The sequence below is a fragment of the Gloeophyllum trabeum genome, assembly GCF_000344685.1.
Source record: "Gloeophyllum trabeum ATCC 11539 unplaced genomic scaffold GLOTRscaffold_00005, whole genome shotgun sequence".
Lineage (NCBI taxonomy): Eukaryota > Fungi > Basidiomycota > Agaricomycetes > Gloeophyllales > Gloeophyllaceae > Gloeophyllum > Gloeophyllum trabeum.
The window spans coordinates 1,546,868-1,572,574 of NW_006920414.1; the positions used below are offsets into that span (position 1 = coordinate 1,546,868).

General features: G+C 53.2%; 10 protein-coding genes across 10 annotated transcripts; 7 read left to right on the forward strand and 3 right to left on the reverse strand.

Moving 5' to 3' along the window:
- The first annotated feature begins 37 nt into the window (after positions 1-37).
- On the forward strand, positions 38-1,323 carry GLOTRDRAFT_120981 (uncharacterized protein). The gene is made up of 3 exons (XM_007867065.1): positions 38-180; positions 233-1,089; positions 1,142-1,323. The coding sequence occupies exons 1-2, from the start codon at positions 71-73 to the stop codon at positions 1,083-1,085; spliced, it is 963 nt and encodes a 320-aa protein (XP_007865256.1). The 5' UTR covers positions 38-70; the 3' UTR covers positions 1,086-1,089; positions 1,142-1,323.
- A 234-nt stretch (positions 1,324-1,557) lies between these two features.
- On the forward strand, positions 1,558-2,540 carry GLOTRDRAFT_138246 (uncharacterized protein). The gene is made up of 3 exons (XM_007867066.1): positions 1,558-1,785; positions 1,834-2,230; positions 2,292-2,540. The coding sequence occupies exons 1-3, from the start codon at positions 1,671-1,673 to the stop codon at positions 2,320-2,322; spliced, it is 543 nt and encodes a 180-aa protein (XP_007865257.1). The 5' UTR covers positions 1,558-1,670; the 3' UTR covers positions 2,323-2,540.
- A 1,230-nt stretch (positions 2,541-3,770) lies between these two features.
- GLOTRDRAFT_92961 (uncharacterized protein) lies at positions 3,771-6,298 on the forward strand (the record flags this gene model as incomplete). Its single annotated transcript, XM_007867067.1, has 7 exons — positions 3,771-3,848; positions 3,874-4,014; positions 4,066-4,121; positions 4,690-4,825; positions 4,998-5,167; positions 5,236-5,608; positions 5,684-6,298. The coding sequence occupies 7 exons, from the start codon at positions 3,771-3,773 to the stop codon at positions 6,296-6,298; spliced, it is 1,569 nt and encodes a 522-aa protein (XP_007865258.1).
- Positions 6,299-8,382: 2,084 nt separating this feature from the next.
- Positions 8,383-9,443, forward strand: GLOTRDRAFT_92962 (uncharacterized protein; the record flags this gene model as incomplete). Its single annotated transcript, XM_007867068.1, has 2 exons — positions 8,383-8,644; positions 8,701-9,443. 2 exons carry the CDS (start codon positions 8,383-8,385, stop codon positions 9,441-9,443), a joined length of 1,005 nt encoding a protein of 334 aa, XP_007865259.1.
- A 1,057-nt stretch (positions 9,444-10,500) lies between these two features.
- GLOTRDRAFT_59864 (glutaredoxin) lies at positions 10,501-11,470 on the reverse strand. The gene is made up of 5 exons (XM_007867069.1): positions 11,422-11,470; positions 11,205-11,361; positions 11,006-11,144; positions 10,808-10,878; positions 10,501-10,713 (listed from the first exon to the last, which is right to left on the reverse strand). The coding sequence occupies exons 1-5, from the start codon at positions 11,446-11,448 to the stop codon at positions 10,610-10,612; spliced, it is 498 nt and encodes a 165-aa protein (XP_007865260.1). The 5' UTR covers positions 11,449-11,470; the 3' UTR covers positions 10,501-10,609.
- A 713-nt stretch (positions 11,471-12,183) lies between these two features.
- On the forward strand, positions 12,184-13,720 carry GLOTRDRAFT_138248 (NAD P-binding protein; the record flags this gene model as incomplete). Its single annotated transcript, XM_007867070.1, has 4 exons — positions 12,184-12,512; positions 12,564-12,831; positions 12,883-12,997; positions 13,058-13,720. The coding sequence occupies 4 exons, from the start codon at positions 12,184-12,186 to the stop codon at positions 13,597-13,599; spliced, it is 1,254 nt and encodes a 417-aa protein (XP_007865261.1). The 3' UTR covers positions 13,600-13,720.
- Positions 13,721-13,884: 164 nt separating this feature from the next.
- GLOTRDRAFT_105419 (SAICAR synthetase) lies at positions 13,885-15,000 on the reverse strand (the record flags this gene model as incomplete). Its single annotated transcript, XM_007867071.1, has 4 exons — positions 13,885-14,303; positions 14,362-14,517; positions 14,580-14,793; positions 14,845-15,000. The coding sequence occupies 4 exons, from the start codon at positions 14,998-15,000 to the stop codon at positions 13,885-13,887; spliced, it is 945 nt and encodes a 314-aa protein (XP_007865262.1).
- A 120-nt stretch (positions 15,001-15,120) lies between these two features.
- Positions 15,121-16,358, forward strand: GLOTRDRAFT_75286 (uncharacterized protein). Its single transcript, XM_007867072.1, has 4 exons — positions 15,121-15,154; positions 15,242-15,591; positions 15,646-15,973; positions 16,024-16,358. The coding sequence occupies exons 2-4, from the start codon at positions 15,277-15,279 to the stop codon at positions 16,209-16,211; spliced, it is 831 nt and encodes a 276-aa protein (XP_007865263.1). The 5' UTR covers positions 15,121-15,154; positions 15,242-15,276; the 3' UTR covers positions 16,212-16,358.
- Positions 16,359-19,173: 2,815 nt separating this feature from the next.
- GLOTRDRAFT_92967 (uncharacterized protein) lies at positions 19,174-24,527 on the forward strand (the record flags this gene model as incomplete). The annotated part of the gene is made up of 30 exons (XM_007867270.1): positions 19,174-19,408; positions 19,478-19,566; positions 19,622-19,729; positions 19,788-19,889; positions 19,961-20,042; positions 20,096-20,222; positions 20,289-20,391; positions 20,453-20,554; positions 20,619-20,732; positions 20,793-20,842; positions 20,894-21,085; positions 21,249-21,311; positions 21,408-21,594; positions 21,659-21,752; positions 21,807-21,881; positions 21,948-22,087; positions 22,146-22,456; positions 22,500-22,581; positions 22,718-22,830; positions 22,887-22,949; positions 23,087-23,128; positions 23,183-23,275; positions 23,419-23,524; positions 23,579-23,622; positions 23,681-23,786; positions 23,839-23,854; positions 23,913-24,058; positions 24,130-24,213; positions 24,281-24,366; positions 24,443-24,527. 30 exons carry the CDS (start codon positions 19,174-19,176, stop codon positions 24,525-24,527), a joined length of 3,240 nt encoding a protein of 1,079 aa, XP_007865461.1.
- A 400-nt stretch (positions 24,528-24,927) lies between these two features.
- GLOTRDRAFT_128492 (uncharacterized protein) lies at positions 24,928-25,495 on the reverse strand (the record flags this gene model as incomplete). The annotated part of the gene is made up of 3 exons (XM_007867073.1): positions 24,928-25,105; positions 25,162-25,349; positions 25,403-25,495. The coding sequence occupies 3 exons, from the start codon at positions 25,493-25,495 to the stop codon at positions 24,928-24,930; spliced, it is 459 nt and encodes a 152-aa protein (XP_007865264.1).
- Positions 25,496-25,707: the final 212 nt, after the last annotated feature.

The window sequence follows — 25,707 nt, forward strand, 5'->3', positions numbered from 1 at the left end:
CTCCAGTACTCCTGGACTCCAATTTGAACCACTGCCACTGCCACTCCCGCTCTCCTACCTTACACAAAAGATGGCCATCAAGCGGCCAAGATCCCGTGACGACTCAAACCATCAACAGCCCTCCAAGAAACCAACCCCTCCCTCTAGGCGCGAGTATAGGTGCGCCAGGTGCTTCTGCGTGTATGTAGGCTGCTTGACACTTCTGGACTGACGAAGCTCACATAACTTTTAGTCTGAAGCGCGAAGACAGTATTCAGCGTCATTTCAGACGAAAGACACCATGCGAGGCTCCGGAAGGTCATGATACCATGACATACCAGGATAGAATCGAGTTCAGATACCCTCCTGACTCGCCGTCCGCCGAGTCATCGGCTGAGTCCCACTCCGAAGCCACCTTGCCGTCTTCGAATGGAGAACCTTCCGCGTTACCCCACTCCCATCTCACGTCAGCATGTTCTTCTGCGTCGGCAAGTTGTTCCACACCTGCAGACCCTTCCGCCGCTGGTCCCTCTACACCTTCATGTTCTTCCGTCCCTGCAAGAAGCTCCTCGTCCATTAATCAGGCGGCGGAAACAACGGGTGGTGTTGGAGGCAATGAGGGCCTCTCACCGTCCCCACTTGTGGGGCCTAATGTGGCATCGACTTTTGCTTTGGACGACGGAGACTTGCGGAATCCGTCCCCAGGCTCGGAAGAGGGCATCCAATGTCACGAAGTCGCTCCAGGAGAACCTTCAGCCACGTTTTCCCGAGATGAGTGTGTCGCTGCGCAGCCTCGCGAGCCGCACCTGGATGCTGCTTGTCCTGACCGTAGGGCGGCGTACATTTATCAACTCGCACCCGCCCTGCTTGATAGGGCACTGAGGCGCGACGTTCGCTACAGCGAAGAGGCCGTTGAAGAGCAGAACATACTGCTCTGGTATCTGGTTGGGTCCTGGCCGTACGGAGGGCCTCCACAAGAAATGACTTTCGATCCTCGCGTGCCCCCGCCTCATGTGCGAGAATGGTTGAATTTCTTTGATTTCGAGGCCTTTGAGAGAGATGGCAAGAGGAAGGAAGATCAAGACCGGGCTCCACATAGCGCATGAAAAGGTACGAAGGGTTTCGCTCGTTTGCCACATTCTCAGCTTAGCTCTCTGTTCAGGACCGCCGCCACTTCTCTATGCCGTGTGGCGTCTAGCTCGGCACAGCTTTCCTGGTCAATCATCAGGGGCCACCGCAGCATTCCCCCACCGTCATGTCCTGCAAATTGCTTTCCTTAAGTTCACGTAATTTTCTCATTCATACGTTCACAACTATTGTGGAAGTATCCAGATGTTGTGTTCTGGCTTGGTCTCTTCCCCATGGAGGATACGTCTTTATTTTCTTACTTGTGTCGCCATACGTAGAAGCTATAGTAGATGTCTCCTAGTTTGCTAGCTTCAGAATATACCCGCGACTATTTATCAATGCATTGTTGGAGCAGTCCATGGCCAGGTAACGAGCTGCAGAGCAAACTATTGGGCTGAGCGGCAATTGCCGGCGCAGGGGCTGACGCCACAATCACTGGCATTCCTTCTTGCGTGATTCGGATCCATTGGACCTGATACTCTCCAGCCTTCTGTGACGGCCTTGAGGCGCCATCACTATCGTTCCCCTATGTAACGCAATAACTGCAACTCATTGCTCTAACGATGTCGGCCCAGTCTCCCAACTTCCCATCTCTATACGACATTTCTCTTGAGCTGTCTCGCGTCGAGCACCGAGGTCCCAGGCAGCCGGGAGGAGTGTATCTCGACAATCTATCAGGTGTGTGTTCTGGGAATGCCCCCGTCAGATGGCTAAGCTATGGTACAGACGTCTACAGATTCACGTTCTATTGGATCCTGATCTTTTCGACGCCCTTCTTCTTCTTAGCTGGGACATACGCGTTCTTCAACCTCTCATTCCCCCCGTCACATCGACCGAAGGCAGCCGTAGAGAAGGTATATTCTGAATACCCACTGTCCCCCACACTCGCGCCCTTGGCTCCGCCGACGCTGTCCAGCACCCGGCCCAATCCTCGCCGCTCGCGCATCACGTTCGCCCTGCTCGTTCTTCTCACGTATGCAGTCTTCGCTGTAGCGAGCGCCGTAGTTGGGAGTGCCGTCCTAGGTTGTGTGGTATATGGGCTGTACAAGGCAGGAGGGTTCTCGATGTCGACGTGGGTGCCGTTCATATGGGCATTGATACAGTCGTTGGTGGGGTTGACTGGGTGAGTGTTTATGCTCCATGTTCCGGCCAGGGTGGTTAACGCTTAGTGTATCTGCCTATAGAATCTGGCCGTCAGTGATTGAGATTATATGAAGAGATCTGACCTTACACGTTGACGCGCCACGCAAGGCGTTGTCTGCTGTCCCAGCTTAGCCTGCTTCGTTGTCTGCTGTCCCAGCTTAGCCTGCTTCGTTGTCTTCATTTTGACATCTTGAACAGAGCTATTGTTGCTTATGTATAGATGCATCGCCAGAAGCAATGCCTTCTATCTTGCGATTTGTCCGCCCTGCCGAGACTTGACAGAAGGCGTACAGGAGGCTGGACAGAGCGTGTTACCGTACAACAGTAGCTTCACGAGCCCGTTGGGCTAGAACGATCGCGATGCACAGTAGATCAGCTATACGAGTGCGATGCACGTCCAGTCGAGTACCATGGGCGCATCCGACTGCGACTTGACTGCGACCATTGCACTCTGAACGAGCAGCATACAGAGAGAGGGTTGAACGTTGAACTCCAGGGTTATCAAGGTCATAGTGGGGCAAATGGAAGAGTCCGCGAACCATTTCCGTCGATACACACAAGTAGCTGTCCTCAGCCCCGTGAATCCACCACCCCCCACCTGAAATTGCTCAGGACGAGGTCGCCCGACTCCGATAAAGGTAAAACGTTCGCAGGTGAGAGAGAAGCTGGGCGGGAGCCTGGGGGGGGCGGAAGATATCTGCGAATCTGAGAGGAATATTTGAAAATCAAAAACGCGGTGCAGAGGAGGTGCTTCTGTAGCACAGGGCAAGGTTAGGGCGTTGCTGAGCGTACGCCCCTGCCTTCTGTCTCGTTAATGTGGTGTCTGCCGCTCTGACGTGGCCTCCTACGCCATTGCTTCTTCCTGAGGTCGGCAGGACGGTGAATGATACACAACTGTGCTGGAGTCATCAGTCAATGCTTCGTCCTTATATCAAAGCGCGTGGTCTCACCGTGCAGCGTCAATTTGCCACAATGACATCCGTCAGAGCCTCCACAGGGCACGGTAGGTGGCACCATTGTCTGCGCATAGGACACGAAGCCCGCCTATCGCTCCAGGTACCCTCGAGGCTGATTTTGAGTACTACCTCCAGCCTCAGGGAAGGCGGCTCTCGCGGCGGGACGTAAACGCGGGCATGAGGAGTGGCGTAACGAGCTTAATGTCGAGAGGGACGCACAACGGAGTGCTATGAAGAGGGAGCGGTCAAAAAGCATGACTCCGTAACGCTTATAGACGCGTACTTGCCGAGCTCACATCCGTCTTTGACGCTCAAATGTCGAAACCCAGCCTGCCTAGTCTCGCATCCCCAGGATCGGACTGTACTTGGATGCAAGATCTTGATTATTTAAGCGGAGCTCGCGACACAGAAGACATCATGTCTCCTATGAACTGTGGAAGACGAGCAGCCGTTTGTCGGTGCTAGACGTAGTGAGTGTCACTTCGGTGTCTCACCTAGAGCATTGACTGGGAGCATCGCTGAGGAACATCGCTGAGGAAACATTACTTTAGGCCCTTGGGATTCATGGCTTCATTAGAAGGCATGATTAAGCTCGACTGTCGACAACGATATATGCTCAGGACTCACGCAAAACTCTTACAAGTAAGAAGAATCAATCGCCTTTCAGTGCGCTCAAATTCCAGGAACTGAAGTCCCTCGTCCGGTGAACAGGAATGAGAAGGGGCGCGTAATCTTCACCTCTGTGGTCGCCTCTGGACGCGTGAAGAGCATCAGCCGCCATTCGGCAGGAATTGGGGTGCCTCTCGAGGTGGGATGCCACCTGTACGAGTGAGGTCTTCGACGATTGTCTGATGGACAGCCGACAACAGGAACGGCCAGCATGCTGGCTGCGAACGAGAAAAATGACACTCAAAGGTGCGTGTACCAGGGGAGGCTCGTTAGACGGTCAAGGACAGTATGCCACCCGACTTGACATAGCGCCGCGCAGCAAGAGTATGCGTCGTTATGTCGTGCTGGTCTCCGTCGCCAGAAGGAGTAACCCCACACCAACCTGAACTGAATAGATAGGCACGGATTCGGATCATTTCCAGCCATTGTTTCAGTATGGTCACCGCTTTGTCCCAACCACTTCCACTACTTATTCTGGTGAGCTGACATATCCTCAAGCGGCAATCTCTCAGGATGCATTTATTTCCATCGATAGGCGTGCCCAGCTGACCAACGCTTGGACATTGTCCTGGCTTGCTCTACGTAAAGCACTGCAAGGGCAAGGCTCCCTATTTTTAGGGGCGATGCCACACGAAAATGCTTCCGGAGGCGAAGAAGCACTGATGGAAAAGCGACCCCCATGCCTGCACGGACCCGGAAACCTCGGGCGGACCTATCCTCCCTTAGGCGACGTCAAGGGAGTGGGATGATCTCGACATCGAATCTCGCCTGCCTGCGACGCTTGGATCCTCCGCTGGTTTGTGTTCTTTCACAGCACCGCCTTTGTGCCTGGTCCTGCGTTCAAATCCAGGGAGGGTGGCCTCGGCGACGAAGCTCTATCGTTGCTCATCCTGAATCGGCTAGCAGCAGCAACTGAATTGAGCTTCGCGCTTGGGAAGCGTGCCTTCAAGGTAAGAAGAAAATATGACCAAATATCCCGCCGCTCTATAAATTCTGGGCATGCTGGCACCACGCCGAACTTCACTCGTCATCTGCGCGCCCGTCTTGCCTGAGTCCCCGTGCCGTCCTTTTCCCTGGTTGAAACCTCCATCCTTATTGTGTATCGCCTTGTGCAATTTTCAGCATTCATCCTTCATGGCCAGAGCGAAACGAACTCGTACGCAATCAAGTCGACCAGAAGGTTCTCGCAAGATAAGGAGCTCATGCAGCTCGACGGATGAACCATACACAGATGCATCTACGGGAACCGGGAAGAGGAGGATACCCGTATGGTGTCTTGGCTGTGGGCATGAGTACGTGTCAATCTCCTGTGGTGTCCACCTCTGTACTTACACGCATAACACCATAGATTGATGTATAGTTGGCCGTGGAAGCGACATATTAAGAAGTCTAATGGGACGATTGTCCAGTGCGCGCTGGCAGAAGAATACCAGCATACAGGCACTCTTGAGGGGCTTCCAGAGCCGCTCACAGTGAAACCATCGGAGGCCGAACTACAACAAGTCCGAGCGATATTTCCCCGCTGCGCGCATGCGCCGATAAAGTGTCCAATGCACACTAAGGAGAAAGAGGCGAGTCCCTCCGGTTATCCAGGCCCTCCCCGTTCTCCGGGCTCCCCGTCTGTTGTCACACCTCTTCGTCGGTCTCGGCCTCGGTCTCGCCCTCGTTGTCGTTGTCGTGTTCAGCGCGAGCAGGTGGATTCGACGCTCCTGGTGGCTGGAGGATCGTCACCAGTACGTTTCATTATTGTTATTTATTGGGATGCCTGGGCTGTCTAACAGGGCTTAATTTCATCTTGGCGCATTCAGGACAGCATAGTCTCCCGCCTCAGGCCTCGAAAGCGAAGGCCGAACTATAGCGAGGCTGGTTCAGATTCCGAATCAGAGTCAAACACTGACTCTGGCTCTGACTCGGAGGCGAGATCGGGCTTAGAAGAGGAAGAAGCGGCCAGAAATGGAGAAGGTACCCTGCAGGGTGCCTTGGACGATTCTGTTGTAGGGGAGGGTCAGGCTAACGATGTCATGCCTGTTGATGGACAGAGTTGGGAAAGTCCGGCGTCCTTTTACTTGATGGGGGACCATCAGCCATGGTTGGCCCCGGGTATCATACAACACCCCTTTCCACTGCTTCCCGGCACTTTCCCTAACTCGTCGCCCTCTTATTCGCCTTCGGCGTATCCGGAATATCCTTCGCCATCGCATCCTACTACATCCCAGGCGCTCCTCCAGTCACATTGGGTCCACAATCCAGTTTTCCCTGTCTACAACGGCTTCGGACAGACTGCGATCCCTATCCCTCCTGTGCCACCTACACCACGTACCCTACTAGGTCCATCAGCTCCTACTGCCGCTTCCTATCCCTCAGGTGTTTTTGCACCAGTGCCCTTGGAAGCACTGTTCGATATGGACCGTTACATGCTGTAGCAGAGCCTGATTATTCCGTCGTGGGTGAGCACAAGCGTTCGGGGCGGATATTCCGGAGATAACCCTTGTCTGTTGGGTACCTTTTGCTCTCCCGCGCCGCGCCTTCCCTTCATTGGTCCGGACGCCATTTGAATACGCATCCCCTGCGTCCTTCCATAGTCGATTCTCTAATATGACAGATATCTCTGCGCTCTCCTGGTTCTGTTCCCTTTGTCATTTTTTCCCCGTATCGTAAATTATGATTTATTCCTGAGTGTTCCCCTCTGAACGCGTCCAGTGCGTTCCACCGGCCCTAAAGATTTTGTTTCTGCAAGTCGCCTGCTGAGAGAGGGCGTATTATACCGTTCCGCATCGTCGCCGATTTACGCTCAGCTCATTAGGGACTCAAATTCAAACTCGGACAGGATACAGCGCTCGTGGTCGCTTGAGAGCCTGCGGGGCGGCCTGACGTTCAATGACGGAGGTATTTACGACAGCAGGGTTGAGAGGACTTGTCCAATTTACTCGATCAGGGTCTCTAGTATCCCTCCGCCAACTCGAACCAGGTTCAGCCAACCCTGAGTGGGCAAGCCAGCTCGCCTTCCATGATGGCCATCATCGCGTTTGAGGGTAAATCGATGATGCTGAGACGCCATTGTTTACGGCATGGTGGCCTACCCAACCCATATGACTTCTAGCCTTTCTCCATCTTCACTATGTCATATGAGGATATATACCTATTTTAGTGCGTTCTTGTATCAACGCGCTGCGCTGGTTTCTGTGGGACATTAGAGAGTATTTGCAGGAGGCGAAGTCAACTTTAGCTATCTGATCTGACACGAGATCTTAGGCGAAGTGAAAACAACAGTGGTGCGCGTCGGGGCCATTCGCGGAAAAGGCTGGGGATGCAGTGGAAACTTTGACACAGTATATTACCCTATATGTATGTAGGTATACACCCAATGCGAATGGGTAGGTGGTGCAGAATATCATATTTTTGGAGTTTATGGTGCATTCGCATTATCCGAAGTGGGCTGTCTGCTAAGCGGAAAAAGTGTCCACTTCGCCTCCTGCAAATACTCTCTATTCTGGTGGTTCGGGCTAGAAATCACCGGCCTGCATCGGGAATTTCCGATCCCGTCTGATTGGCCCACAAAGCTGGCGGCGTCTAGGTGATAAGTGCAGTATGTCAGTACTATCCTAATCCATGAGCATGTCACCTTCGTCGATGGAATCCTAGCTGTCTGTATCAAAACGTACGTTACGCAGGCTCTGAGGAAGTTGAAGGACGCGACAGAGCGCCCTGCAGTCGTCGACTTCGGAAGCTTTAGTCCCGATGTGCTGAGTGATGCATATCTACGTCGGTTGGCGAACGTGAGCAGCATCGCAGTGAACTGTATATCCGCTCAAATTGGCCTTCTGCTCATGCGAATATCTCAACCCACCAGAGAGGTACCAAAGACGCCCAAATTCCGGTGATTGTGAGCTCCATCACTAGGTACATCCCTCATGAATTTGGTGTCTCTCCGAGTAGACCACCCCAGGCGGACCGGTGATATGCATCAATGAGGAACTCCATTGCTGCGGAGGCTATTACAAGAAACCGGGGTCGTTCTGATGAGGTGTTCTTCGATTCCCTCCCTGGTCGGCAATCGCACGATAACCTCAGCTGGAAAGCGTGAGTTCCGCGGAAGCTGCAACTGTCCCGTAGGACAATGCGCGTATTGGATACTCTTGCTGATCCCAATGACTGCAGAAATTTTACAAAACCAAAAAGGGAACAAAGCACTTGATTAGTACCCTGGAAACCAGCTTGAAAATGGAAACGCGAGGTAGTTTACCAAGCGGGCCCAGATATGCCATCAGACCACTCGTAGAGTCCCGGGCCCTCCCGCCAGGCCAATCGATCTGTGATCAACCTGGTCACTTTGTGAACCGAAGCGATCCGTCCGGTATAAATACGCGGCATCCTACGCTTTGCTCCTCACATCCCTTCTCTCTTCTACGACCATTCTCATTCAGTCCTAAGCCCGCTTTAGTAATCGTACAGCTCTTCTATTCGAAGGAATATCTCTACTTATTGTTCCTTCCTTCGTGTTACCCGTATGTATAGATCCACAGACTTCCTTCCGCGTGCCACGCTCACTAGTTTCCTTGTAGTCTCCCGCATAGGCGCCAGTATGGGGCCCACACGCAACAGCAAGCTTGATAAGAACAAGAAAACTGCAAATTCTCGGAGCAGAAACTCGCGGACGTCTAAGTCCTCTAAGAACCACTCCCAAGGTCGACCTCCCCCCATTTGTAGCCCTCTTGCTCGGGCATTTGCTGGTATCCAGCTTCCCCCTGGGAGAACAATCTATAATCCGGGTGCGCTTCGCTTATCTTTCACTGCTGAGTTCCTCCAACCTGTTCTATGACTTCAGGCCCTCCCCCTCGACACCGCCAGTCTTTGTCGTATAAAGTACAGTCGCAACGGGGTCCACCTGGATTTTATTCGAATATCAGTCCCATCATCGAGAGGTGGCTGCTCGAACCTGATTCCGAATCAGATTCCGAATCCGTCTACCAACCATCATCCCCTGCTACCCCATGCAAAACTTTCCCCTTCCCTGATTATCGTCCGGGCATGCGGACGATTCTTACACACAAGGACCCCGCCCCCTCTAAGTACCCTGTGCGTCTTCCAGAAAGCAATCCCTCGAACGGTCAAGACTGGGCGCAGCCATGCGCTCCTTCCGTTGGAAGGCGACAGCAACCCCTGGCCATAGTGCCGATCACGGCTCTGACCGGCCAACCCGCGCCTTTCTCTAGAGCATACATCCCCTTCAACTTCGCTCAGCCTGGGGCCTCCGCCGCAACCTTTGAATATGCGATCACTGGGACGTTATCCACAGAGTCGGCAGATGCTACTCAGGTCCCGCAGGTTGTGAACCCTGGCCTCGGCGACGGTCCTCATCATTTCTTCTCCCGATTAACCTTCACGAACGCGGGCTCTCCGCCAGAAACTCTTTTCCAGGCAGGCGTCCCCGTTTACGAGGGCCATCCTCCGGCAGGTCCTGTTGAGAGAGGGGACGGTCAACACTTCGGCGGAGAGGAGCAATCAAACCTTGACGACTTTATAGAAATTCCGGGAAATGATTCGGCGGGTGTCGCACCAGGCCAGTAGTAGGGAGGCTAGGGCTGGAGGTAAGCCACGTACCGTGTTCTTGGTTCGCACATCATGCTTATATGTCGATGTTATAGTGCCACCGCCACTATCGCTTGCGCTTAGAGATAGTGACGGCACCACTCGCTTGCGTCTGTGGGAGCCCCAACGCCACAGCGTCCTCTGGGTGCCACATCTACATTGCTGCATTCCACCATCAATTTGCACTTTCCTTTGATGATCTTGTCCATCGCTTTTCGGCAATAACGTCACAATCGTTCAGCTCACTCTCTCCTCTCGCATCTATTCCGGCTTTGCCAGACTCAGTGGCGCTTCGACCCATACGCATACACGAACATCGCATCTCAGGGCCTTCGTCTATCTCGAACTCTCAAGTTCTACCCCATATCGCGCACGATCCTCCACGCTCCGCTGTCTCATGCAAACTACTCGGCGTCTCCTCTCACTAATTTATCGGACTCTCGTTCGCCCCACACCCACTTGGATCTCAAGGATCTATCGAACACGTCTCGTAACGTCTCTACTGCATTCTGTGCTGGTTCCTATCTGTTGCCGTATCGCTATCCATATGCATCTTTTACGTTGAGTTATCGCTTTCCTACGTCTTGTATCTGTCATTTCCCTTCCCTATTTCATTTCGGGATCGGGATCTTCTCTCGACGAATATTCTGTGATCTATCTCCCTCCACGCGCTTCATTGCTATCTATCATCCATGCCATCCTTTCTGTTTCGTTTGTCTTGTGGTGTTGTCGTCCTCCAGTGTAGCTCAAGGCTATTGTTGTACTCTCGTGTTCCATAATCAAGCTCAAGGCTGATATCTACTCTTCTGTTCATCTGTAGTTGCTCTGTATATAGCTCTCGTAATGTAATCCACCACGTCGTCTCGTCACTGCCAGCGCGCCGAACTTTAATGGTGCCATCATGCTCGCCCCTTCAAGCACCACTAGGGGAGTCGCTCGGAAGATGACGCTCACTGACCTGGGGCGGGCACATGCCAGGAGGCGCGCCCTCACCGAAGCTGTACAAGACGGCCGGGGAGTCGATAACCATAGGCTAGCTGGAGAAAGCGATCCTTGAGCGGTGAACCAGAAAAGTGGATAAATGCACAAGTATTACATCCTCGTTATATACTACGATACCTCGTCTAACCACGACGCTGGTGGAATCATGAACTGGAGGCGGAGCTTTGCGTCTGCGACTCCGACTCGGGGATTTTGGGTATGACGTCGGCCTTCTCGAGCAGGTTCTCTAGTTCGCCTGATTGATGCACTAAAGCGCGAGAGATAATTAGTACAAGAAGGGTTGTTGATGGCCGTGGATGCGTGGCGCGGAAAGGGAGGGGAAGGGGAGGGATAGTACGTACTGCTTAGGATGATGTCACATCCGCCGACGAACTCGCCATTGATGTACACTTGTGGTACAGTAGGCCAGTCCCTAAAGACAATAGGAGTAAGAACGTGTACGTAACACGCCGACGAACATGAGAAGTGGAGATGGACAACCCGCACAGGGAGCACGGCAGGATGCACAGATCGGGGAGAGCGAAGGTATAGGGACTCACGAGAACTCCTTGATCGAACTCCTCAGCTCCGAGTCCTCCAGCACATTGAACGTCTTCATCTTCTCCGGTGGCACTCCATGCAGATCAAGCACTTGTACGACAGCGCGCGAGAACCCACACTGAGGCAGGTCGGGTGTACCTGATACCGTTAACATTACATTGAGAAGGTGCAGCAACAACAACAGGGATTGAATCTGACCTTTCATGAAGACCACCACTGGTGTAGACTGCACTGCTTGTTGTATTTTCTGTCGGACGTCATTCGAGAGGTAGCGTCGGGCGAATTGGAGGCCCGGGGAAAGTGCGGTAGCCCTCGGGGCTGCTGCGGTGCGCCGGACGGCGAAGGAGAGGGATGTCTAGCAGCAAGCAGTACATGTCAGTCACGCAGAACAGTGAAATGCACGAAAACGACGTACAGAGGCTCTGAGTGCGCTGCGGAACATGACTGTAGACTGGCAAGAGGCTGCAGGTAATGACCGAACGCCGAATGGCAATGGTTTGCTGACACATTGCCACGTGAACGGCACATTAATCTCGATTCAACCTTAACCCGAAGACGAGCACACTTTCTTTGTCTTGCCATGGTGCCACCGTAGCGTTCTCTCTAACCACTAAGAAGCCGCTGCAAGCAGCGAAGAAAACTTGCACCTCAACATCTTGAGAGCACGTAACGAGCTGGGTATCAGGACTTCAAATTCGAGGTTTTCCTCCCATTCGCACATTGGCCGTCTGTCTTCCAAGAATATACCCGTCCCCTCATCCCTCAAGCCTTTGAAGAAGAGAGTGAAATAAGTGTCATGTTGTCTTGTCACCATGAGTGGCCAATGTGTGGCAGTCGCATGCCGTCGAACCGGCATTTTCCGCGGACCTTGCCGAAGTAGAACCAGCCAATGATCGCCCTCCTTTCACCTGTCCAATGTCCTTCACCTCAGACTGTTTTACCCAGGCTTGTCCGCATACTCTTAGTATTACGGTGCAGCGCTGCTTCAGAGGCCCTTATATCACATTGATCTCTCTCCTATATGATAACCCAGTTCGCGGTCCTGCTCCTCGTCCTGCGTAGCCTGTGACGTCACGAAGGAGTTGCTCTGGCTCAGGAATCCTTATAGATCTACCTACAGAGCGGCAGGACAGGTGTGTCAGTACAACTTCCTACATCGTCTCATCACCACCATACAATGTCTGATCAAAAGTATACCGAGAGAGTAGTCAATGTCCCACCAGCCACGCAGAGGCACTTCGCCAACGGATCCTGGCTCAGTTTCGCCTCTCTTGGGCTGTATGCGCTGAACCGTCTTTACGCCTGGTGGTCCTCTGTAATCAACTATCTCAACTACGGGCTCCTCTACCTGTTCCTGGGCGGGGTCCCGCCGACGTACCATACGAGGCCACGCCCCAAATACGGGTATACTCCAGCGGTCTTTGTGACCGGCGCTCATGATGGCATTGGGAGGTCGATCGCCTTTACGTTAGCTGAAAGTGGGTATGCAGTGTTCGCAGGTGTCAAGTGGGTTCCTTTCGTTTCTCTTCATCTCCTTCGTGTTGACACACCTTACAGGAACGCGGAAGACATCGAAGACCTCAACCTCCGTTTCGAAGAATACCGAAATGCCTTGAGGGCCAGTCCAACGGGAACCCAGATTCTGGGATCTCTCACTCCAGTGGTATGCGATGTCCTTGACCCATCGAGCATCCAGTCTGCTGTGCGGGCGGTGACCAACGCCATCGCCTCAGACTGGAAGGCGAAACCATTCGTCTCCGTCGTAAATGTAGCCGGGTTCTGCATGGTCTCGCCGATGGAACTGACTTCTCGCGAAGACATCCTCGTAAGTCTTCGACTGTCACCCCTTGATCCAGTACTGACCTCTCTTGAATAGCGCATGATGAACCTCGATCTGATGGCGTACATCGACGTTACGAAGGCTTTCTTCCCCCTCCTGAAACGTTTCCAAGGCAGAGTCGTGAATGTCGGCTCCTTCGGCGGCTTCGCACGTAAGTACCCTATAAATAATCCCTTCCTTCGCCGACCGTAACCATCTTCATGTTATCCAGCTGTGCCAGGCTGGACCACCTACAACGCCGTCAAATCCGGCATAGAGAATCTCACGCGCGCATGGTCACTCGAAACGAGCAGGACTCACGGCATCCGGATGGCGACGGTCCGTCCAGGGTTCGTCGCGACCGCAGGCATAGGCCCCAAGATCGCACAGGCCATCGCGTCCTACGAGTCTTCCGACACCGCCATCGGCTTCGACTCGCTCGGGAACGCGCTTCTTCCCGATGCACAACCACGATCTGACGACGAGAAAGCCGATGTCCAGTCGGCGGGTGAATACCCCAGCGCCAGCGCGGGTCGCCCGAATGCGTGGAGGGACTACGAGAAGATGATGCGGCGGAATCGCGAGATGGTGGAGTTGAGCATGGAGCTCGGGACGCCGGAAGTGAACGTGGGCAAGACGGTGCGGGATGCGTTGACGGAGCCGTGGATGCAGCCGGTGTATACGGTTGGTGTGGATGCATTGCTCCGTCAGATGGCGAGGGATTTGTTGCCGGAGCCGCTGTATGAGTGGGCGGTGTTGAAAGTGTTCACGTAGAGGGAAGGACAGGCGAAGAAAATCTGACACTCTGCAAGTTAGGTAAGTAGGTACATTACTAGTATATCTTTTAGTGCAGTCTTCCTCAGTCCCACTGCGAGATCCTTGTTTTCTCGACCGGTTTGGAGCATCGGATGATAGTCTGATAAAGTCTCCCAGTGCAAGTGCACTCGAGGTAAATTCATGCAGGGTGCGAACCCTCTATTGATAACGATAATTGATACAAAATAGATACTTCTCATTTCCGCTCATGCACAGCCCCCTCAACCGGACTCTATCCACCACTTACCTCACCTCTTCACCCATGAGCATCTTCACCACATCGACGTACCGCTTCCTCGTTCCCTCGACGACCTCAGGGGTCATCGTCCACCCCTCCCCATTCGCGCCACCCTCCAGCCCCTTTTTGAACCCATTCTGGACCAGCCAGTCACGCAAGTACTGCTTATCGAAGCTGGGCTGCCCGCGGCCGGGTGCGTAACCTTCCAGTGGCCAGTAGCGCGAGGAGTCGGGCGTGAGGACTTCATCGACGAGGATAAGTTGCTGGGAGGAGGGCGAGGTAGTGGAGGGGACGAGCCCGAATTCGAACTTCGTGTCGGCGAGGATGAGGCCGCGCGATTCGGCGTAGGAAGCTGCGGTTTTGTATAGTTGGATTGCTACGGAGGAGATTTGGGAGTATAAGTCCTCGCCGATCAACTTTGCAGCTGATATAGGGGTTAAGCCAGAGTACGTGTGGTGTCGGTACAAAGTACGAGGACGTACCTGTTTCTGGGGAGATGTTCTCGTCGTGAGCGCCTTGCTCCGCCTTCGTGGATGGAGTGAAGAGAGGTTCAGGTAGTTTCTGCGACTCTACAAGCCCGGAGGGGAGGGGTATTCCGTGGACAGTGCCGGATTTCTTATACTCAGCCCACCCAGAACCTAGCAAGACAACACACGCTCAGAACGAGCCGTACCCCATACAACTTTCGTGATGCACTCACCTGTTAAATACCCTCGTACAATGGCTTCCAACGGGACAACCTGCGCTTTCCTCACCAGCATCGCCCTCCCTTCCAGCTGGTCCTTGTACTGCCGGACTTCTTCCGGCATCTCCTGTACATTGGCAGTAACAAAGTGGTTCGGGATGATGTCCTTGAGCTTTTCAAACCAAAACAGGGAGATCTGGGTCAGGAGCTTCCCCTTCTCCGGCACTCCCTACAGCAGCGAGGGTAAATCGAGTTTACATTGAAGAACAGGGCGACGGACATTGCGCAGGATGACATCGTAGGCGGATATGCGGTCAGACGCGACGAAGAGGAGGTATTCGGGCGAGGAGGTGCTGTAGATGTCGCGTACTTTCCCTTTGGATACGAGGGTGAGGCCTGGGAGGTCCGAGTTTATGAGCGCCGTAGAGTCCGCCATGGCGTTCAGTACGTAAATCAAAGATATCGGAAACTGTCCGATCCGAGATGCCACACCTGTGGACAAATAGGACACAACAGAGCGACAGTATATTCGACCTTCGGAGCCCACTCGGCCTCACCGATCCTGCCGCTGGTACCTCCTTCATTACCCAGTACGTGGGGACCACTGGTCCGGATTATATTCTGTCGTCAAGAAATCATGCTGAGGTCCGCGGCTGCGCGCTGCCGATCAATACTAGCTACAGTCCGATCCCTGCATTGGACACCACGTACTATGTCCCCTCCTCGAGCGCGTCGCAAGGAGATAGCGGAGGATACCCTCGCGAGAACCCCTGATATTGTCGCGTCTACTCCCGGCGCATCGCTCGATTCCACCTTCATCGCGTCGCAGCTGCCACCTCTCGATCGTTCCAAATCGCCCGACTTCCCTTCGTCCAAGGTCAGCGTGATCAACTCAGATTCATTCAGAGCTGCCCGCGGGATTATACGAGAGCACCCGGAGGAAGCTAATGGTAAAGTGGCGGTTCTGAACCTTGCCAGCGACGAGGTGCGGGCTGGCGGGTGGTTGTACAGCTTGACCTCGACCCAAGTAAGTGGAGCAGTGCAGGGGTCGCGGTACCGTTCTCAGACAGGGTAGCTATAGGAAGAGGCGCTATGCTATTCTTCTACGCTTTACGCGACCCTCAAGGAAGAATATTATCCGTGGCCAAACCTGGGTCCCGGCTCGGTAGCGGGTGTATTCTCTCCCGCCGTTGTGGTGTTCAAGGATGATTTGGACCATGACTGCGTCGACTTGCCCGAGGATGAGCGTATTTTGGTGTCTGTGATTACGGTCGCTGCTCCGAGGGGCCCGAAACTCACACCGGACGGAGAAAGCCTTGCGAGGGAGGAAGATAAGCGAGACTTTGAAGGAAAGATCAGGCTGGTGTACCGTATGGCGGCATCAAATGGGCAGCATTATATGGTTCTCGGTGCGTGTAGGGAAGTTATGCTTTGTGGGAAGATATTCACGCCGTTGCAGCTGCCATGGGCTGTGGTGCTTACGCCTGCCCACCTCGGCAAGTGGCGAATATGATGAAGTCCATCCTGCTGGAACCGGAATTCAAGGGGTGGTTCCGACGGGTCGTATTTGCGGTGTATAGTTCCACCCGTAATGGACCGGGTAACTATGGGATCTTCAAAGAGATACTGGATGGTGTAGAGTTGTAAGTACGTGCAACTGTTGTACGAATAATTGGGTAAGGAGCTTTGGATGTGCGCCAGAGCCGTTTCGCAAGACTAGGCGATGCATATGGATGTGTTGGCGCTCGGCCGCACACTTGGGTCTGGGTCCTCGCTAGGGACCACAAGGAACGCAGACAGCAGTCGAAGATCCAGTAAAACGGTGAGAGGCACGGCACTGTCAGGTAACTCGGAAACTCTTATGACAGCTACATACCGCGCCCCCGCCTGCTTCTCCTCGTCCCGTCGTCGGTATCCTCGACCTTCCCAGCTAAAGCAACGGCCTTATCGGCACTGATGCGGTGCTTCTTGACTGGACCAGGGCTGCCCTCTGCCGACGTTGAACAAGTGGCTGGTGCCGACCTCACGGAGGATCCTGAGGGAGTAGCACTTGCATTGACCCATCCTAGAGACTCTTGCACCGGCTCGTCGCTGCTTGGTTTCCTCGGGCATATGCAACCTGCCACTCTTCCATGGATGCAGCTCTGGCTCTTCCACGTCACGAAGTTCGTTTTTGCATACCTGTTTCAAGAGCTCGCAGGATCGAAGCGCTTCAGCAGAGTTGGGTCGAGACGATTCGGTGCGACCCTAAAGGTATAGGGTGAGCGCGATGCGCAGTCGTAAGAATACTCTTAGCCATACCGAATACGACCGTTGCCAACACGTACGACAATGGCGTTGCCACAACACTCGAGAGGGCCAAAGGCGATGTTAGTATCGTCTCGACTGACGAGGGTTTCGAACCGTAAATCTGTCAGCTCGTCGTCGCAGTACTCCGTGTATTCAAGTGTGAACCTGTGATTCTGCGCAATGAGTGAAGACACCCGGAGCCAAAAGGTAAATACTGTAAAAACCTTGGATAAGGACAGCACACAGTCCAGACATCTAGTGGTACGTAAACACCGAGCGATACCTCTTGGCCGGCCCTGTGGATAAGATTTCATACCCCTTCGCTGATAGGAATGTGCGCTCGGACAACATTTCGGGTGCTGAAAGAGACGACGATGCAATCGCTGAATATGCTGCCGTAGAGCACTAGACAAATGACGCGTACCCAGACGGCTATACATCTCTGTTAATGGATCAACCTTCGTTTGAGCGTTGGATTCAAGCGCTCCCACTCTGCACTGCCGATTATCAAGACCCCGAGGTTACATTCGTCCCGGTCAAGGACAGCGCGAATCGTGCGGCTGAGGGGAACCCTGTTTTTCAGGATCTCCAGAGTATTCTTGTTCGACATGATAAATCAGCAAATGGCCCGAATAGCAATTAAGAAAGCGAACTTGAGCGTACATTATAACCGTCGATAAACTGTGCCTGCCTGCTTGTGCATGAGAGGCGGCTCTTCCCTTGGACGGTAAGCATGTGCTTATACTTCAACCTCTGGCTGACAGTAGGCGTCATTGTCATCGTGTCTTTGTCCAGACAAGGCGACATGAGATTGCTGAAAGCCAAAGTTCATACTCCATGTCTGAAAATGATGAGTATAACGGAGACCATAGCTCTATTCCGTCATCATGACGGGTTCGGTGGGCAAACATGTAGAATGCTGCACAAAGGCGAGTTAAGCGTGACGGCGAACGTATGCTTTCGCCCTAGGTCAACAACGCACTCAACCCTACAAACATAAGATGATGCAAGGAGCCAACAAGAATAGGTCAGTAGAATGCACGAGACATCGAACTCACCCGCAATGGCTAGGATCTCCAACAGTGTAGATCCATCTAGGTCTCCCCAGATACTGTCACAGAAACTATCTAGGACAGCACCGTCTCCGCGTTGAGGGTCAGTAAGTAGAGGCTCGCATTCCGCGACAACACCACACAAGAAGTCCTCTAAATCATCGAACACGTCAGGAGGGGCATCACTGGGTGCCAGACCATGACTTCGCCACAGCGGCTACATAGTATCGCATATTGCATGGCCGTAAGAAGTCATTAATGAGACCGGGTGGAGACGATTAATCAGTGCTCACCTGAAAGATGAGATCAGGCGAGCAAAATATTGACACCGACAATATGGATATACACACGTTTTTAGGAACAACAGAATTATACCACATATCCGAGGAATAAAATTGTCACGGTAATGATGTATGGGGCAACGGGGAAACCTAGGAACTCTACGGTCAAGACATGGAAAGCTTAAGCAACGAGAAAAGTAAAGACGAACGGAGAATATATCGTATCCGAAGTCCGAAGTAAGGACGCATCCACCTGTTGAGATAGACTGCGGACCACTCAGACGGTAATTCGAACACAAGGCAAGGACCAGTTCCTTGGGGTCAAAGGAGTTTGGTTTGCCCTCCTGGAAGTACAAGTATCATGTAGAACATAAACAAAGCCTTCTCGAGCCTGAATATTCGTAGGCGATGGATGCTTCTGCGCTTCCTTCTGCTCATTTTGAATCGCATCAGCCCAGATATTCTTGAGTGTTATCTCATAGTCTCTGCCCATGAATTCGCGAAGGACACGCTGCGCGTATTCGCGTTGTGCGTGACGTTCTCGGTACCCTGTCATTTTGGAATGGCAAAAAGAGAAAGAATCCAGCTAGCTAGCATGCACTGCAATCCAACATGAAGCCGTCGCCGCCGTAAGTAGTCAGCGCACCGATTGCCACGCGTGCAGGTACGCGTCTGTGGCGCGACTGCCAGCATTAAACGCCACCCGGATGTGCCGGGCCGAGGTACCGCAGTTGACGATCTAATCTCTCCTGCTGGTTCTCGCGGAGATATCGACCGAACGTCTTTGCGAATACGTCTACAAACTGGACGATAAGCAAGCAGAAGACATGCCGGAGGCATCCTGGCTATTAATTTATTATTATTGAAGGCGGCGGCCGGTCTGTGATAGCAGCCTTCCCTTTCGTATAACAGTCCCGAGGCATCGCAAAGGTCGCCAGTGCGCTCCCTCCCGTACACTGACAGCTTCGCCCGAACCACCAGTCAGAGATGTCAGCAGCAAAGCCGCACTACCGCATCGGCGTCGACGTCGGAGGCACCAACACCGACGGCGTCCTGCTTTCCCTCTCACTCACCTCTTCTTCGCAGCCAAACCGCGGCGTTTTGGCGAGTTTCAAGTCGCCTACGACTCCGGATGTAACCAGTGGCATTCAAAGTGCTGTGAGAGAGGTGCTGACAGAGAGCGCAGTCAACCCGGGAGACGTCGGGAGTTTGATGATTGGAAGTAAGTCTAAGGCATCCGTCTACCCGCAAAGACTTCCGCCATGCATTCTGATGTATCCCCATACCTCAGCTACACATTTCATTAATGCTGTCGTGGAGCGTGATGCCCGCCGTCTGTCGAAAGTCGCGGTGATCCGCTTGGGTGCTCCATATACCAAGGTGTGTTTGGCCATATTGCTCGACCCACTTACTACTCAAACTGTCCCCCCAATAGGAATGTCCCCCTTTTCTCGACTTCCCGCCGTCATTACGCGCAATCATGGACGGACATGTCGCCATCCTGAAAGGAGGGCTCCAGATTGATGGAAAGCTCATCAACGACGTTCGTGCTCTTCCTGCCCTGCTGCATTGTCATTTCCGACACAACTACCCTATGGTAGATCAACGAAGCCGAGATAGTCTCTGAATGCAAGATCATCAAGGAGAAAGGTCTGAAAGCAATAGCGGTCGTAGGAATATACTCATCCCTCGACAGGCAGGATGTAAGTTCCCAACTTTACTATCCCCTCTCGATATTCCACGAATTGGATCAATCCGTTCTATCCACTTCTAGGGCACCTCCCAAGAAGACCGAGCAAAAGCCATAATAGAACGAGAACTTGGCGAAGACGTGCACGTTGTCTGCTCCCGCGAAGGTCAGTTCCTCCCCTCTCTGGCCTTATAACCCCCTAAAGTTATATCGAGGCAGTGGCCAACCCCGGCCTCCTCGAGCGGGAAAACGCCACCATCCTCAACGCCTCGATCCTCGCCTTCGCCCGGCGCACCATCGCCTCCTTCCGGCGCGCGATGGGCAAGGTCGGGCTGAGCTGTCCTTTGTGAGTACCGCCCCTTGTTCATATACAGGCATCGTGTAACATATATGTGTATGCTCGCCTGGATAGATTCCTCACGCAGAACGACGGGACGCTCACGACTGCGCGGGAAGCAGCGCGGCTCCCGATCCGGACGTTTGCCAGCGGGCAGACTAACAGTATGCGCGGGGCGGTGAGTATCACGTTGATCTCATGGTGGCCACTTGCACCGGATTGATTGCATGCATGCGCAGAGCTATCTAGCAGGCCTTGGATCGTCCGCGTCGGAGATCTCCAAGAAGGGACAGAGCGTAATCGTGGTAGACATTGGCGGGACGACTACCGATGTCGGCGTGGTTAGTCTTCACCGTCGATCATTCCCACTGTCCGGCGATAATGATTGGGGAACTTTCACCTTAGCTCCTGCCCAGCGGATTCCCGCGGCAGGCGGCTGCGTTCATCTCTGTCGGCGGGGTACGCACGAATTTCAGTATGCCGGACGTACAAAGTATAGGACTCGGAGGAGGGAGCATTGTGAGTATTCGCAGATCACAAAGGGTTCTCTCTGAACGCCAGTGGACTAACCTCGCGCAGGTGAGGACTCGCGCGGAATCGGGCGGTGTCAAAGTGACCGTCGGACCAGAGTGAGTGTCCATTCTTTTTCAGCATGGAAAGCATGGAAATTTATGGTGCAGCCTCGCCTCCGGGGTGTCCGCTGCAATTGGTTCTTTCCGCAATGAGCTCAATGGCGATGTTACAGTGCATCTGAGAGAGGATATCCCACAGCGTGGAGCGGCTCCAAGCCAACTATGTCCCTTAAAATCGGCAAACTTCCTTTCCCTGACTACTCCACCCTGCGGTATAATCTCCGACAGATACACTCTGTGGTCAGTGGGGGGTCACTCGCGGGTCCCACACACTTGCCTTGTCGTTCGGTCCCGCCATCTTGGAGGAGTTCGCAGCTCCGTACAATGCTCAATTAGCACCGTATGGAATCGTGTGCTCTTCTAACGTGGTAGGCTCTTCCAGGGCTATGTTGATGATCCCTAGGGACAAGTCATCCAGCTCACAGGGTACCGCTTCGCGGGAAGGACTACTTGTTGTGATGACGAGGTATACACACACTGCATACCCAGCTGGCCTTATGTTACCATATCACGCCATACGTCTCCTCGACCATCAGAAATAACAACTAATACCACCATTCAGCTCCACTGGATACAAACTCCTTACAGAGGGCCTGGTCTTCGGAGGCTCCACCCGCACCGCGACAGACCTCGCGGTGGCGCTCAACCCGTCCCTCGCCATAGGGGACGTGTCCAAAGCGAAGAATGCCTTCGACGAGGAAGAACTCAAAGGCGCAAAGGAGTGCGTGAAGAAGCTGCTCGAGGATGTGGTATGTGTCCCTATTCGTACCTTGCCATGGAAGTGCGTGACACTCATGGCGCTTGCTTGTGCAGATTGACAGGATGAAGACGAGCCCCGAATCTGCGACTGTGTTGCTCGTCGGAGGTGGGAGTGTGATTGCACCCGAACAGCTGAACGGGGTTGCGGGTACGTTGGATAGAGGTCGTTTTTTGAATCTCGAGACTGATTGGTATAATGCAGAGCTTATCAGGCCGCCCCTGTTTTCCTGCGCCAATGCTGTCGGAGCTTGTGTTGCTAATGTTTCCGGAGAAGTTGGTCAGTCCTCTCCGACTACATCTAGTATCGTCACTCTGACCTAATATCCTGGCACCGTCGATACAGACACGATTGAGATCCTGGAGGACAAGAAGCTTGAGGAAGTGGTTGACAAGGCCAAAGCGCTCGCCATTGAGAGGGCGGTCCAGAACGGCGCCAAGCGGGAAACGGTGAAGGTGGTCGAGGTGGAGAATCTACCGGTTCAGGTACGCTTAATCTGCTTCTCGGCTTGCGCTGTAGTGTCTGACCAGGCATATCCTACAGTATATTACGATCAAAGCCACCCGTCTCATCGTCCGCGCTGTGGGCGAACTGGACGCGGAAGCCATTCCAGCTGAGTCAACCGTCATCGAAGACTTCGCAGATGCGGAAGAGGGCTATGTAGAGGGCGAAAAGCTGGCGGCCAACGGAGAAGCAGGGTTCGTCGAAAGGAAGATCGATATCGCCACGTATCGGCCGACGATCAACGAGAAAGGTGAATGGCTGCTGAGTGAGGTCGACCTAGAGTGGATACAGGAAGGTTGTGGCATCCTGGGTACGGGAGGAGGAGGGAGTCCGTATCCCCCATTCATCATGTAAGGCTGGCTTTGGCTGAAGTTTGCCACAACGCTGACGAAGAGAGACCAGGGCTCGTGAGATCCTGCGAGAAGGCGGGTGTATCAAGGTCATCTCCTCGGATTCTCTCCCGGATGATGCGATGGTATGCCTTGCATTCGCTTTTAGTGGTATCATATGCTCATTCATCCAATTGCAAATTCAGATATTCAGAGGGCACTTTGTAAGACCTCGCCATTGTGTGGCACTGACTTGAGAAAAACTCACGACTATTACTATAGATGGGTAGCCCATCTGTGTCGAATGAGCGACTGCAAGCCGGAACGGAAGTCGAAACTGCTTGTCGAAATCTGATGAAATTCTTGAACGCCGGAAAGCCTGCAGCAGTCATCTCGTGAGACACCTTGCCTCGGTACCGGAAATATGAGCACTAATACTTGGCGAGCGCAGTGATGAGATTGGTGGGGGCAATGGCATCCAACCGATGATTCTTGCATCCGCGAAGCATCTCGAGTGAGTGCCACCCTCCGCTGCTTCTTACAGGCTTCGCTAACAATAGGCCCTGGACGGCGTATCCAATGAAGTATTCCTGTGTAAGTTGATTAATGCCACTCTTCCAACAATCATGCTGATTTCCGGAATCTAATCAGCTTCGACGGTGATTTAATGGGTCGGGCCTATCCTCAGATGTGGTATGTGAACCTAGGGCGGCTGAGAGTGTGCATTGCTTACCGTGATGCTATCAGGCAGAGCCTTCCGGCGGCGTTCTCAGTGCCGGCGAGTCTGACCCCTTGTGCTATCGCAGACGGTGTCAATAATTCAATTGTGAGCACACGGCGGTATGCAATCGAAGCAGTCTATCATGGTATTAAATCAAGTTCATAGGTATTGCCTTCCACGTCCGATCAGTATATGGTTGAGACCATGTGCGGGTTACTGTCGTCGAGAAACTCGGATTTATCGGGACTGACGCTAACTTTAGACTAAGAGGCGTATGCACCACTTTGGGTAGCAAGGCTGGTGTTAGTATGGCCCCTCTCACTGCCAAGACCTGCAGAGAATACGGGGTCACTCGGACTGTATCACAGGTGAGTTATCTAGGCACTGAATTATCCAAGAGGTCCATTGTCATTCTATTCTAGGCGTGGAGACTCGGGAAAGCTGTCGCTGAATGCCGCTCTAAGAGGTGAAGGCCACAGTTTAGGTTCAACAAGGAGTATACCGCTTACTGTATCATGATCCAGTGATTTGGGTGGCATAACGGATGCTATCCTCAGCCTGCAAAACGGCAAATGCCTGTTTGTTGGTAAGATCGTGGGAATCGAGCGTGAAGTACGAGCTGGTTTTACGGTACGTCTCCATCCACTTCCCGAGCGGAGCATGACTGAGCTGAAGATCGTAGTGGGGTTCCGTTACTAGTATGTGCTGCTTTCGTGGTTGTCGTTCGTTATTCAGGATAACACGGAATAATTCTAGTGGCACCGCTTACCCTCGAGGAGGAAGAGAGCAAAGGCTCCAAGAACCTGCCAGATGAATCTGCAATGCAAAACGCAACTTTGCGTATTGAGTTCCAGAACGAGAATTTGCGCGCAGACCTGACTTCATCGGGTGGTAGGACTGAGGTAAGGGCTATAACGGCCTCGACCCACGGCTGTCATCCAAGAAGCTAAGCACAATGTATCACATATGACAGCTCATCGCGGTGGTCCCTGATCTTATCACCGTCCTCGACTCTCAATCTGGCTCCGCCTTGGGAACGCACGAATATCGCTACGGTGTAAGTACCGCCCCTTCCTTTCGTGAACTTGCTTCCGTGTTGACTTCCAACCAATCGATACGCACAGCTTCGTGTAACCGTGATCGCACTGGCGGGCCATCCGCTTTGGTCCACTAAGGAAGGTCTGAAGACGGGTGGCCCCGGAGCGTTCGGGTGAGCAAGATCTCATCTTTCACGTGTAACCGGAACTACACTCAGCGCATGGACTATACCCCTCGTGTGTGCACAGATTAGATTTGCCATACATGCCAGTAGGTGAATATCGCGAGCCGGTCTCCGTCATCGAGGAGTACGGCCCTGGCATCCGAAAGTGACTAGAGGAGTGTTTTCGAGAAGGGTGAAGCAAAACACAGCTCTACGGCGATTCCAACTTCAAATCCGGGCCATGGAAGCGCGCGTAGGGAGACAGCATATGTATTTGATCTATATATACCAGATAGAGATAGATCTACATTTCTAGAATATTAGGAGGGGATCAGGATATCGCCTAATAAATACGGGTCCATAAATACGTGCGATGGGATGAATAATGGATACAAAGAGCTTGCGTGTAATGTACGTGCAACGAGTGGATGATGGGCTGAATGCGACATTACAGTATACGGAATCACCGGAATACTTTTGGAATAGTGACAGATAAATAGTGCGTGCGGGCATGGCTCGGATGGTCATTATATGTACAGGCATTTCCGGCTTGATTCGGAGGCCAGCATGTCATCGCCGGCCTGCTGCGCGCTTGTAGTCGTTCTGCTTGTTCTTGAGTCCTTCGAGAAGGTGGTAGAGGATCGTGCGGACCGCAGGCATGTACTGTTCGAGGACCTGCGGCGACGGGTCTTCAGCGAGACACTGCTCGAGCACTGCACGTAGCTCCCTTGGAACTGCGTAGATTTCGCTTTGCGGGGAGGCAGTTCTGAGCACTAAGGGGGGGCTGGTGTGACAGATTCTTACCTCATGTCAATATTGTGGCGGGCGAACGCAGTGACCATGGTGTTGAATTCATTGCCCAGCTGGACGTACACGTCGCTGACTTGGGTTTCCGAGGCCCTCATTTCGCTCCATTTCCGGAGAACGTCTTGTAGCCGTGTGGTGGCCAGCAGGAGGTTCTGAACTGCCGTCGGGACATCGACGATTGGTGTCTGACGTTCTTCATGAAATTCAGGATCGCAAAACAGAAGGAATCGCTACCCACTGCAGACGACGACTGTTGCCTGCGACTGTCCGTCGACGAGCCGCCCGGCGAGCTCGATGCATAGCCAAATCTCTGGTACGCTGAACCAGACATTGCGGGGCGTGTACGAATGACTTCCAGGACTGTGGAAGGGGAGATTAAATAGCGTGCGCGCGGATGTACAGCCGACGTCGAGATGCGGACGCAGCAGGGAAATAAGAAGAATTATAGAAAGAGTATGTTGGGAGAAACTACGGGAGCATGAGGCTTGTATAGCATTGGCAGTTCATGCTGTCGTGCGTGACTGCTATGCGGCGTCATGGCAA